The 13,488-nt window shown below is 41.4% G+C and overlaps 2 protein-coding genes across 2 annotated transcripts; both read right to left on the bottom strand.

The window, feature by feature from the left end:
• Window positions 1-292: 292 nt before the first annotated feature.
• Window positions 293-2,295, bottom strand: LOC127783401 (60S ribosomal protein L32-1-like). The gene is made up of 4 exons (XM_052310665.1): window positions 2,174-2,295; window positions 1,956-2,047; window positions 716-897; window positions 293-593 (listed from the first exon to the last, which is right to left on the bottom strand). Exons 2-4 carry the CDS (start codon window positions 2,043-2,045, stop codon window positions 464-466), a joined length of 402 nt encoding a protein of 133 aa, XP_052166625.1. The 5' UTR covers window positions 2,046-2,047; window positions 2,174-2,295; the 3' UTR covers window positions 293-463.
• Window positions 2,296-5,308: 3,013 nt separating this feature from the next.
• Window positions 5,309-6,685, bottom strand: LOC127781266 (auxin-induced in root cultures protein 12-like). The gene has a single exon (XM_052308201.1). It carries the CDS (start codon window positions 6,571-6,573, stop codon window positions 5,782-5,784), a length of 792 nt encoding a protein of 263 aa, XP_052164161.1. The 5' UTR covers window positions 6,574-6,685; the 3' UTR covers window positions 5,309-5,781.
• Between the last annotated feature and the right edge of the window lie 6,803 nt (window positions 6,686-13,488).

Raw genomic sequence — 13,488 nt, 5'->3', positions numbered from 1 at the left:
TGGGCTTGTGGCATCTCTATTCTTAATTCCCGTTTAATAGCCTGGACAGAAGTTTGAGCCTTCAAAATTTTCTAGGCTCCAGAAACCCAATTGGAACTACGCAAATCACGTTAAACAGAATCAAACGCAGCTGACTAGATAACCAATGCGGCCAGGCCACTGGCAGGTGATCCCAATCCTACCCGAACATTATAGCCAGAAACATGCTGATCAGGACGATACCTCAACACAATAAATTCAACAGATACAATACAGCATTCATCCAGAGCAAAAACGCAAAATGCAGGACATGTAGGCTAATGATGCGATAGTAATTTGGCCACATTAGAGTAGCTGCTGGTAGCAAAAAGGTTGACATAACAGTTATCTTTCACAGTACCACATCGATTGAAAGGAGAATACTTGGAGGCGCGACAGTTTCCTACAATCAAACCAGACCAAAACATTATACTGATAAAACAGCCTACTCGTCCTCCTGGCTACGGAGCCTGGCAAGCTTGTTGGTGACCACGATGTCGAGCTGCGCAGCACGCTCAACGATCTCCTTGCGCTTCTTCGTAGATACGTTGTGGGCAATCTCGGCACAGTAGGTCCTGTTTACAGGAGAATTAGCTTATTAGCAGAAAGTTTGTAACTGCAGCTGGTGCTGACAACAGAAAACAGCAATGCTGAACACCACCCCGCTGAAAGTAAGCTTGGTGAACAAAGTGATTACCTGTTGTGCATCATGAGCAACTCCAGCTCAGAGACATTGTGCACCACAAACTTCTTGAACTTGTTGGGGAGGTAGTGCCTGGTCTTCTTGTCTGAGCCGTAACCAATGTTGGGCATCAAGGTGCATCCCTTGAACTTTCTCCTGACACGGGAGTCAATACCCTTGGGCCTGCGCCAGCTTGGCTGGACAAGTATGAACAAGTTGAAGTTAGTCTCAGCAAATATGCCAAATAGCCATAGTTACAAACGAGGATGCCATGCCCACTAATGAAAGCAATAACATGCAGGAACTCATATGAAGGATGATAACAGTAAACCTTTAAACGGTGGCATCACATTAGCATCCATGAAACAATAACATAGTTTACTATTACCAGGACAACTGGTGCAATAGAAGTGCATAGAAGTCCATAACAGACTTTGCAAACAAACTTCGATATACTTAAACAAAAATATCACAAAGAAGTGTTGGTCCAACAACAACATTCTCAGCTAAGCTGACTAGTAGATAGCAAAATTGTCAGTAGTGCTATACATAGCTCAATATCTGCACACAGGCCTTGCAGTTCTGATAATACGAATAGAAGGAAGCAGCACTAGGAGCAATGTTCACACTTCACAACAAAACAGTTTCTTGACGCAACAATCCTAATTTCAAGTAATGACATGCAAGAATGATGGGAGATATCTTGCCTTTCATTGCGTACAACATCATGCAAATGGGTAAATTTAGGTTAACCAACCACAATTGAAAGAGCATTCAGCTACTGGGAAACCAACCACATCTAGTTACTATACAAGCGTCTCTTGTAACTGGACACTAAACTACTTCCTCAATTTCACAATGTAAGTCATCCTAGCATTTTCCACATTCATATTGATGTTAATGAATCTAGATAGATATATATGTCTAGATTCACAAACATCAATATGAATGTGGAAAATGCTAGAATGACTTACATTGTAAAACGGAGGGAGTAGTAGTTAGCAAAATAGCACTTGTGTGTATCAAGACTAAGCAAATCACCACATACTTCAAGCAAATCCAAAACACTTCCATAGCCTACTAAACCAACCCATGAATTTGAAACAAACTACACATATCCACAAATCGGTCAAACCTGAGCAACACGTATGACCTAATTCAAAATCAAGCAGGAAACCCAGCTGATCTCACCGCAGCTACTACTACTACCACTAATCGAAATGGTCCATTCCAGAAAGCACAAACTCGTCATCACCTTGAGGCATAGGTAGCGGTCGCTATGGGGCCTCTTGAACTGCTTGACCCTCTTCTTCACGATCTTCTTCGTCAGCAGCGGCACCGCCATCTCTGCTCCACCAAAAACAACAAAAACAAAAAAAACTTAAGAGACGAGATCGACGATGCAGCAAGCAACAAATCCAACCAGCTGCGTGAAGAAAAATCTTGATTCCTGGGCAAGAACTGACGCTGTACCTTCGGATCGGAGAGGGAAGCGGAGCGACGAATTTGGGGGAAGAAGACGCGGCGGCGGTGGCGGTGGGGAGGATGGCGAAGGGTTCTTATACGGGGGGAGAAACCCTAGCGGGCTCGTGGCCTTGGTCGAATCGACGGCTAGGATCTCGTGAGATGGAAGCGGACGGCCGGATCAAGTTGTATGGGTGGGCCGTCCTGGCATTCCAAACTGGGCTGGATTTGCTGGGATAAATGGGCCACGTGCGTGGTTAGGCCCATATGATCTGAACTGGGCTGGTTCTGCTCGGATAAAGCTGCTTCTGGGCTCGTTTTATGGGCCTCATCCCACCCGGCCACTTAGATGGGCCAGGAAATTCTGGCCCAAACTATACGGAGATTCGTGATGTCCAAGCAGCTTGTCTGTTCCCGTTTGGATTTTTCTGATTTGCAGAATTCAGTAGACCGAGGAGAATTTAGTAGGGTGTGGTCCGTAGATTTGGAAGGATTCTTATCAAATTTTCGGCAAAAGCGTCTGGATAAGACAAGCCAAATGTTAGGTGGAAAAGTATGATTTTGCCATTGTTGTTTCATTTTGAACAACATCCATTTTAAACGGCATGAGGCACCAAACTATAAATCCTAAATTTGGTTTGTATAATTGAATCAGACTGTGCCAATGTTACAGCCCATGTGCAGTGTGCACGCTCCTCACATCTTGGTAGGAGTAGCTAGGAGCGCACTCAGCTGTCGATCGCCCTTTTCCTGCACTCCAGTGAAGGGGGTCCAACACAACTTTAGAAGAAGAAAACGAAGAAGGAATTTTCACCATCTCGGCACATGATAGACGGCCGTGCCGGGCCCGTTCACTTTTGCCGACCCATCCTCTTATCACACACCCTTTTCTCTGATCCATTGAGTGCTCATCTTGCTTGTGTTCATGCATCTACAACTCCTCATCCTATATTCCTATCTTGATTTCTGCTGCATCAGTGCATACACGATTCGGTCATTTCACTCATTGTACTCTCGCTGTTTTAGGGCCTATTTGGATTACTACCATTGCATTTTTTTTTGGCAGTGCTAAAACTTAGTTAAATTTTGACACTACTAATTTTTTTAGGGTAAGATTATATTTGGTTTGCTATCATATAAAGCCTTACGAATTCTAGTTAAGATTGTTATAGATATTGATGTCAAATCTAGCATGGGCATTACCAATAAATTGGTTTTAGTCCAAACTAAACACATGTACTATTTAAACTACCAAAATATTGGTAGGGCTAAGTTTTTGTAGCAATCCAAAATGGCTCTTAGACTTATCCTAATGCTATAAATTTAAGGTATATTTAGATTTATAGTAGTTTTCATCCCTAATTACTACTGTCTTTATCTTAAATTATGAAAACCTAAATGAAATACTAGTATTTTCTAGTAGTACAATCTGACCATGAGGTAGTACTGCATTTTCTTTTCGAGTGCATGCTGCTGTACTGCATCCTCATCGATTCAGAGACACAGTACACATGGTAGTACGAAAGAGAAATAAAATGTCCGTGACATTATCGCCGTTTTTTACTGCAACCATGTGTCCATCTGAACATTCATGCTCCTGCAGGTACACGGTATATGTACACACTAGCTGCTACTACTAGTACAGTATTAGTAGGTTATTTTGTGAAGGAGACGAGACGCAATCTGGACCGTCCGATCCATGGCTTCATACAAACCGGTCAACCGTGTACGTTTGGCACCGTAGCAGTTGGATCGTCGCTATCATCGGTGTTCGTTTCGGCAAGCTGACAATTCCTGCTGCTAATGGTGCGAATCATCCTGCTCGTAGCTTCCCTGATTCTCAGTTACACCGAAAATCCATACTACTTTAACAAGACTCTAATAATGATAACAGTGAATCTGTCACTCCAACTGCTTCCATCGTAAATTTTACAAACCATTCGATGAACTTCTTTATGTTAAAAACCAATCAATCTAAATGGATAGCGACGTATAGAATCAAATTGAGACAAATATTTTCCATAGCAGAACGACGGGTAGAACATTTCACCAAAAATGCATTTTATCCGTAGTAAAACACGGGCTTTAGCTAGTCTACCAAAATTCTCTACTAAAGCATGTACATGTGTGTGTGGAAATATATTTACCACTGCCTTTATCTTAAAATATGCTCCAATAACTTTGTCTCGGTTCATAGTTGCTATATTAGCTATTAATAATTTGGATAAGTCAGTATCTAGATTAATAATTAAAAGTTAATACTTCCTTTTGGAAAGAAAGTTGAATTCTTGGCTATGAACTTTTACATGGCACATGTCTATATTACTAGTCAAGATTCATTTGTTTTGGAATTGAGGGCGTGTATATCTAATAGGACATACTCTCTCCGTTTCAGGTTATAAGACGCTTTGACTTTAGTTAAAGTTAAATTACTTTAAGTTTGAAAAATATAATAACATTTTTCAATCCAAACAAAATTTATTATAAAAATATATTCAATTATTGATTTATTAAAACTAATTTGGTATTAAAAATATTACTATATTTGTCTATAAACTTAGTCAAACTTAGTTTGATTTGACCAAAGTCAAAACATGGAGTAAATCTGAACATAGCCATATCCATATTTATAGCTGAAAAGTGAGTACTATTTTGGGAAAAAAAATACATAGTACTACCTCCGTTTCAGGTTATAAGACTTTCTAGCATTGTCCACATTTATATAGATGTTAATAAATCTAGTCACACATATATGTTTAGATTCATTAATATATATATATATATATATATATATATATATATATATATATATATATATATATATATATGTGTGTGTGTGTGTGTGTGTATATATATATATGAATATATAAAATGCTAGAAAGTCTTATGATATGAAACGGTTGAAGTAGTATTAGTATATCTGATGAAGTAGTATTAGTATATCTTGTTAATTGCTATTGCACGGACGTATTACTGCAAAGGATTAATCCTCAGTAAAAGCTGGCATTTACACTCCCTCCCAACGGTCTCCAGCTAGCTGGGCTGGTGAATGGCGTAAACAAATGCAAGCTCACATGCACCCTCTGTTCAGACATTCATAGTTGCACAGTCCTTGTACCTACTGCAGTCACTGTTGCCAACCTCACTGACAAGAAATACAAGACAAATTCATGGGTAATTACCCCCCGGCAATACATAATTATATCGCAAATACATAATCAAATCCAGATAACGCAACTGCACAGTGCACACTCTTCCCTGCCAACGCACAGGATGTTAAATCACTGTACCACACTGATCCGGAGATCCGAAATTAAATAACCCCAAATTACCACCAGATCAATGGCATGTACAACAATAGTAAAATCACTGTACTAATCTAGTGCCGAATTAACAACAAGTGCTGTGCACCAACCATTTTTTTTATTGCAAATGGAAAAATCAAAGAAAAACTAATTATAACAAAAAAAAAGCAAGAGAAAATGAAAAAAAAAAGAGGAAAGAAAACAAGAACAGTAGGGAAATAATTGTTCAAGAAATGATTCATCATGCAAACACCAATGAACACCACTAATCATGGTACTAGGACGTAGGAACGTAGCTGTCAATAATCTTTATCATACAATCGCCAAGAAACCCACCAACGCCGCCACGGCGAGCGCCGGCGCCGACACGGCGGCGGCGGTGGTCGCCGCGTTCTTGCCGGCGGTCGGCGCGACGGAGGACGACGCGCCGCTGTCGCTGCCGGAAGAGGGGGCGGGGCCACCGGCGACGGGCGCGGGCGCCGGCTCGGACGCCGGGGAGGTCGCCGTGGCGGCCTTGCTACCGGCGAGGACGAGCTTGGCCTTGGAGGCGAGGTTGGCCGGGCCGAACGCGTGCTTGTCGGGCGCGCCGCCGGTGACGGAGGAGCCGACCTGCCACACCTGGTTCACGGACTTCATCCCCTTGTGGAGCTGCAGCTTGCCGTAGAGGCGGATCTTGCCGCCGCTGCCCTCGTCGGCGGCGAGGTCGGTGGCCGGGAACGCGATGGGCGTCGAGGCGCCGCCGAGCGCGACGTAGCCGGTGATGTTGTATGTCTTCACGGCGGGCGCCGACGAGGACGAGCCGCCCTTGAGCGCCACGAGCGCCTGCGTCCCGGCCATCCCCTCGCCGGTGGGGTTCAGCCCCCACGCCACCCACCCGCCGGCGCCCGCCGGCGCCGCCACGAACGCTACCGACAGGGACGACTTGGACGCGTCGTACGTGTAGTGCAGCGCCGCGCCGAGGCTCGGCAGGTCCTCGCACGCCGCGTACGCCCTCCCCGCCGGGAACTTCTCGCCGGCGCACGCCGCCTCCGCCGCGCGCATTGCCGCCGGCGAGGCGAGGAGGATCAGCGCGAGCACCGCGGCGAGCCGATGCGGATGCGCCATTGCCGAGGGCGAGTGGATCTGGAGCTCAGTGGAGGGAGAAGCTCAAGTGGTTGGCTGATTTGCTTTGCTTGGCCTCTTCTTCTCCTCCTCCTTGAAGTGTGGGAGTGTGAGGGTTTATAAGGAGTGGAAGTGGGGTTATGTGTGATTATGAGGGTTATCAGGGGGTTATTTGTTAATGTTTTTTGAATTTTTTGAAGATGGAAAGGGCAAATTTGGTCCGTATTTAGAGGGGTGTGATATCATTTGGTTGGTGACAAACATGCATGAGACATGAATCCTGACTCCCGTGAGTTTGTTGCGTGTGTTATAGTAGCCACGAGGTTGTGGGGTTTGTACTTTGTACCTCTGGGTTTTATTATATTTGCAAGGTGTCATTTGTCGTTAGATTCAATTTTGTTTAAACACTGCTCCTAGTACTTTAGAAGTACATTCTCACGCTATAAATATTAATGACTAGGATAAGATTCGGTTAAACTTTCAAAATTCCGACGATTGGTAATTTTTAGAATGTTTAATTTGGAAATAGAAGAAATGGTATACACATATTTGTCTTAAAAGCACTATCATATTGTTAGTATTCTAAATATGAGATATCATATACTTCTCGCTCCACATATGTACTAGTATTAGTAGAGCCCACTATATACCAAATCATATACGGAATCAATACTGCTATGGCAAGTGTAATAAGTAGATAAGGAAGTAGTCATATATAAGAAAAAGGAAACAGAGTCCTATTTAGATCTAACCAAGAGTCTAAGACTACCCGAATTGTATACATAATTGATTTTCCTAGTTTTACTTGATCAAGAGAGTATTTATAATAACAATATAAATACAAAACCTCACAGAAGGAGAGGAGACATGAATCCAACAAGGAGGGTTCTAGAGCCACCTCTCAATCTTGCCAAGTTCGTTCTCAAGGAAGCCGATATCAATTAGCCATCAAGCACATGCCTGAGCTTGACACTGGTGTACTAGCAAACTAGATTAGGTTCTACTCCCTATTATATTTATGAGAGATATTGATATATAATGGTAACACCGGTTTCGGTCAGTAGGAATAGGAATATTACTTGTCAATAGGAGGTTGGAACCCGTATAAATTTTTTTTGTCTTCGTTGCTCCTTTTAGAGTTTTGTTTGCATTCTCATATCAGTTGGTCCCTACGTTCTCAAACATCCTATATATATATATATATATGAATACCATGATCGTGGTATAACTCGTCGACGAATACTGTAATAATTTTTTACTAGATTATATAAGGTTGTTTTAAAATATATGATCGGAATTTTAAAAGGCAAACCAAATCAATTTGTCCAAATTTTCAAATATTTGCCAACAAAGCACTATTTTATCATAAAGGTGCGGTATTGATAAATAAATCAATAACACCCTCTCTGAAACAGATAAATTTTACAAGCACTACCAACTACTACTACACACGTCCAAATATAGCAACTTCCTGGATATAGGATATAGATCTGGAAAATTACTTATACTTATCCACATTCATCTCAATATAAACTAACTTTTACGCATGAATTTGGATATAACGTATATTTAGATTCATATATAAAAGTTAGTATATTTTGTGACGGAGGGAACAGATTTTAGGACGGATGAAGTATTTTCCAAATAAACAGTAAATCTTCGTAAATTCCAAACAGGACATGAATATTTGTCAAAAGAGCTTTGAATCCCAACTCACAAGTCATCTAACTTCACAAAGCTAGTCCAATATTGACTTGCCTAACTCCAAATCCTTCAAAACCGTGTGCAGAGAGTTGACGGTGGGTTGGCTGAAAAATGTAACCACACACGTAAATGATCCATGTTAGGAGCACCGCCACTACAGAGTGTAATACACATGCGAATTTTTTGATTACCAACCAGTCAATGGTCAATGCATCTTGGTTAATTTGTTACTAGCTGGCCAATTTTTTTTTGTGGAGATCCAACAGAACAGAACACCAAGTCTGAAACATTCAGAATTCAGACGAGCAGCTCTGAATCTGGCCATGTGTGACCCATGTGAGAACTTGACGCGTGCTCCCAACGGCCGGGTGATTAGTAGACTGAATGATCAGTAAAAGACTTGCAAGCTTGCTAATCTTAATCAGTCTAAATTAACCCTGAAGCTAGTATATCATTCTTGACTAAGGGCACATGAACCGATGCATGTTCAACTCTGCACAGGCTATGACAGGCTTAGGGTTAATTTGATTCTGAAGGTTGACCCGTGAATTACGAGATTGCATGACGAATGGGATGACAACTAGGTGATGTAATTACAGGATACACATGGAAGCATTCAGGATGGAGTGGTTGGATTAATCAACAACGATAACATGAAACAGAATGTGATAACATGAAGCGTACATGTGATCGATTGATTGGAGATTATGTTGTCTGAAATGAACCCGGAGATCTCAATGAACCTGTGTTACTGTGTACCTATAGATTTGGCAGATCCAGAAATCAATACATAAACACATCCCTTCGCCATCTCACATGATACGAAGTATGAAACGTATCCAACCATTTTGGATTCATCTCAACAAGCTGCTCAAAAAAACCCTGTAAAATTCACACTCAAAACAAATCCTTTTGCCTCTTTCACCTCTGAACTCTGAACATGTCTGTTGCTAACTACAATACTGTGTATCATGCCATCATGCAAATCAAATCATCGTACTCTGCGCAAATTGCCAAGTTTGCAACGGCAGGGGTCAGCAATAATAGGCAAGAAGACAAACACATCTTCCATTTTAGTATTACCAAATACTACATTGGAGTACTTAAATTAATCTGAAACTATAAACCCCGTGATCATTGATAACCCTATCTGCAGTACTCGCCAAACGGCCAGCTAGGCCATCAGATACTAAAGCTTCACGCAACGCCATCCAGAAGCTGCAAAAAGGTGACAGGCTACACACTTGATTATTGCAAGGTGGGTTATGAACTTAATCAGCATGAAATGGAAGGAGACAAAAATATGATATACTCGATTAGATGAGCTATTATACGGGAAGAAAAAGTTCGGAGGTCACTGTCAATTCAGTATAAGTAAAGCACTAGTATCCTAAACACATCTTGTAGAAGCAACTCAATGATCTTGCAGAAGCATTGCATGTGATTGTATGAAAAATGATCAACTTTTGGTCATCAGAGTGGCTAGTGTTTTACAGGGTGTAAGTGACCCCATCTCGCAATTGGAGATAGCTTCAAAGGGAAAACTGAACAGGATATGTGCCAATTAAGTGATTAGGTGCCTGCATATATACGAATGAATCATTTCTTCAATGATTTGTGTCTGGTATACATGCCAGTATTGAAATGATTTTGGATTCATGGACTTTTCAGTAACTATCTTTTCATGATACTGTATCTGCCAGGGTCTGTTTTGGATTGCTTAGCTTATCTGAATAAATTCATTTCAGTTTTCAAGATGGCATATATTCATTTGAGGTTAGGAATGAAAGAATGGACGCACTTCTCGAGTACCATGTGATTTTCGTAGAAACTTTTGATATATGATTTTTAAAAAAGAATAATCAGTTTTAAATTTTATAATAGTTAATTCATTCGTTTGTACTCTCGAATAGTGATCACAAAATCATTCAGCCGTTCAGCTCTTTAGGGGGGGGGGGGGGGGGGGGGGGGGGGGGACCACAAATGATTCACTCTTAGCTACTACTACTTGCATAGGAGAGATTAGGATTGGAAATTTGAGCTTTTCAACTTAGCTGAATCTGAGTCTACTTCTGCAAAACAGTCGGTAAAACCTAATAAAAAGAGATGGGCCAGAGTGTCCTATGTAAGTTCTGATTCTTTCTAAACCTGAAGAAAGCTGTTGAAAAGCTCCTCGATGGACGATGCCTTTTGGTACAAATTAATCTCTTTTCAGATCCAAGCGTTCCCATCCTGTTGGGTGGTTAGGTTTCACATTAGTAGCAAGCTCTGCACGTTCACAACCCTTTTGTGCTGGTCACAGCGTTTCTTTAGCATCCTATCTCCTGTGTTTTCGGCGTGATTTTCAGGTTTCAGGTTCGAACAATTAGCTTTTTGATAGGACCACTCTGAGACTATCTAAGTGGGCATTAGCCGTTGGGAATTTTGGTAATGACAGGTTACAAGCATCAGAATTAAGACATACTCCTTCCGTCCCGTTCCATACTATAAGTTATTTTAGTTTTATCCTAAATCAAACTTCACTAAGAACTTTAATTGAGTTTATAAAAAACACTAACAATTACACTAACAAATAAATGCGCTGTTAGGACACATTTTCTAGTGAATTTAATGAAAACAATTCGATGTTATAGCCGATCAAAGGTAAAGAAGTTTGACTTATGACAAAATCGAAAATGACTTATATAATACATATGGAACAGAGGGAGTATTAGCTTATCTTAACTTTTTTTTATATATGCTAGCTTATCTTAAGTTTGGTTTAGATAGTGAGGGAGAAGAAGAGGAAAAAGAAAATGAACTGATGACATGCATAGTAATGGTAATGGGCCAACTTCCATAAACGTTGGATTTGGGCCAAATACTTTAGGTCAACTGAACGTGGTTGGCCATTGATGGGATGATGAAAGCTTCAAAGCCACCAACTTTTTTTCTCCTCCTAACATATGGGTGTGTTTAGTTCACGCCAAAATTGGAAATTTGGTTGAAATTGAAACGATGTGATGGAAAAGTTGAAAGTTTGTGTGTGTAGGAAAGTTTTGATGTGATGGAAATGTTGGAAGTTGAAGAAATAGTTTGGAACTAAACTCGGCCATATTTTATTCCAACTTCCATGTGGATGAGAGAAAAACTGGAAGGACTTTTTATTCCGCTGTAGTAATTCTGAAGTGAACCACACTTCAATTTTCTTCAGGTAGTAATGCCCAAGTCCACAAAATTGTGCTGAAACAAGTAACAAAAGTTCACACGCTTGACTTTGATAAATCACAGCTGCGGTAGACTGTATGAATCTTTTTTAGATAATGAAAATGGTTTGTGCTAGTATAGAAACAAATTATTCACTAGGTTATTCCTACGGATTATCTACTTTATTGTAGAGATGAGTTAATTATTTTGGAATTAAGCTTAATAAATAGCTTCGAACCAGTGGTCTAAACAATACAATAGAAGAAAGTTCTTTTTTTCTTTAAAAAAAAGTTATGTAATAAATAAATCTGTGACAATAATCCAGTAGAACAGCTAAAAAGAACTGGACCTAAGGATGGATTGGTTACTGAACAATACTACATTTTTCTTCCATGCTAACTTGCCCACGGGGGATTTGCAATTATGACACTGCAAACATTAACTTTTGCTATAATGACACTGGACCCACATTTCATAGACACAGATGGGCCCATTTGTCATCCACTCGGAGTATCAAAACAGCGAAGCCCCTATGTTTGCAGTCCCAATATTGCAATTTTCTCCTTGCGCACCGGTATGAAGTCCAAAAGAGACAATTCAATCGTCACATTAATAAGAGAATAAATTCATGATTGTAGAACGAGTTTCAACTTTCAACCAGCAGTAGAACTCTTCTTCTTTGTGCGTTTGTCGTACCTCTACAGTGTAAGTGCTTACAAATTTTGTGGACAAGATTTTCAGTGGTCAGCGAGTACAAATTCAGCAGGGAAATTCAATGCCGAGGATTTTCGTGGCATTTGTAGGTCCAAATTGAGCACATCACGGTTGAAACCATGCAAGTATGCAACATGATAGCTGCCATTTTCGTCGAGTTTCAGATCGAGAAGCACGGCAGTTTGACTGACGAACTCAAAAACATGGCGTCTTTTTTTTTAAAAAAAAAATTGTTTCAGGAAATTTGTTCATGGGACATGGGGGAAAGGCGTGTGGCTAGCGCACGTACGGCTATTGCTGTCAACGGACGAATGATTCGTGATGCATATTGGAATTGGACTCGTGATTTTAATTTGCTGTGTGCTTTGTACTACAGGGTTTAGCAGAAGTTGTTCTGAACTTTTTGATTCTGGTTGCATTGAGAATGAGAACTCTTTTCGGGGATATATATAGAGACAGCGACTACACGAAGGTGATAATTAAATCGAGATATCAAATGTTTGATCGAGCAGGAGTCGCTGATTTGATTTGATTTCAGTTTTGATGACCTTTGTGAATAATCAATGTCATGCAATAAAAGCTTTTTGTGCAGAAAGCGACCGGTCAGCAGATTGTACGGAGTAGTAATAAACTTTTCTAATTTGTTTGGCTTGGGGCATGGCAAAGAGCGTGACGTCAGGCGGGCGTCACCGTGGCGTCACCGGGGCCGCGTCCCTCTCAACCGCGGCGCGTCCTTTTCCGGCTTTGGGCGACGGGACGAGACGACGACGAGAGGGGAGAGAATCGCATCGCGAAGCAGCGGGGGCTGCACGATTCGTCGTCGTCGCTTTCCTCTTCATCCTCTCCTCGCCGTGTGCGCGGTGCGGCCTCGTTCGCGTCGGCGTCGGCGTCGGAGGCGGAGACGGAGGCGGAATTGCAAGGAAAACGACGACGGGCGTCGGGGACGGGAAGGAGCGGAGGGAGGCGTACGTGGATGTGAACTGATTGGTGCGTAGGCGAGCCGCGAGCGGCGGAGCTAGATGCTCTACTTTTGTTACTTTGTCACCGATACATGGGTGCCACACTCTGCCCCCTCCCGCTGGTTGAAGTTGTGTTTTTAACCGTCGTAATAGTTCCTAGCTTGAGTTTTTTATTTTTCTTTTTCTCCCCCCCCCCCCTTCCCGGCATAAGCCAGTCTGGCTGTTTGTTTTGTGTAACAAAAAATCTTTTCCTGTTAATATATTGACGTGTAATTTTTTTTTGCGCGTTCACGAAAAAAACATGGGTGCGACAGATACTATTCCCTTGATCTCAAAAAGTCAAAATAACTGTATT

Source organism: Oryza glaberrima, chromosome 8 (assembly GCF_000147395.1).
Source record: "Oryza glaberrima chromosome 8, OglaRS2, whole genome shotgun sequence".
In the NCBI taxonomy this organism is placed as follows: domain Eukaryota; kingdom Viridiplantae; phylum Streptophyta; class Magnoliopsida; order Poales; family Poaceae; genus Oryza; species Oryza glaberrima.
This window is presented reverse-complemented; position numbering and strand designations above follow the sequence as displayed.

Coding starts and splice junctions, on each gene's coding strand:
- LOC127783401 (XM_052310665.1), bottom strand. CDS start 2,045: ATGGCGGTGCCGCTGCTGACGAAGAAGATCGTGAAGAAGAGGGTCAAG. Junction 898..1,955: donor ACCGCTACCTATGCCTCAAG/GTGATGACGAGT, acceptor ATACTTGTCCAG/CCAAGCTGGCGCAGGCCCAA. Junction 594..715: donor TTGCTCATGATGCACAACAG/GTAATCACTTTG, acceptor TCCTGTAAACAG/GACCTACTGTGCCGAGATTG.
- LOC127781266 (XM_052308201.1), bottom strand. CDS start 6,573: ATGGCGCATCCGCATCGGCTCGCCGCGGTGCTCGCGCTGATCCTCCTC.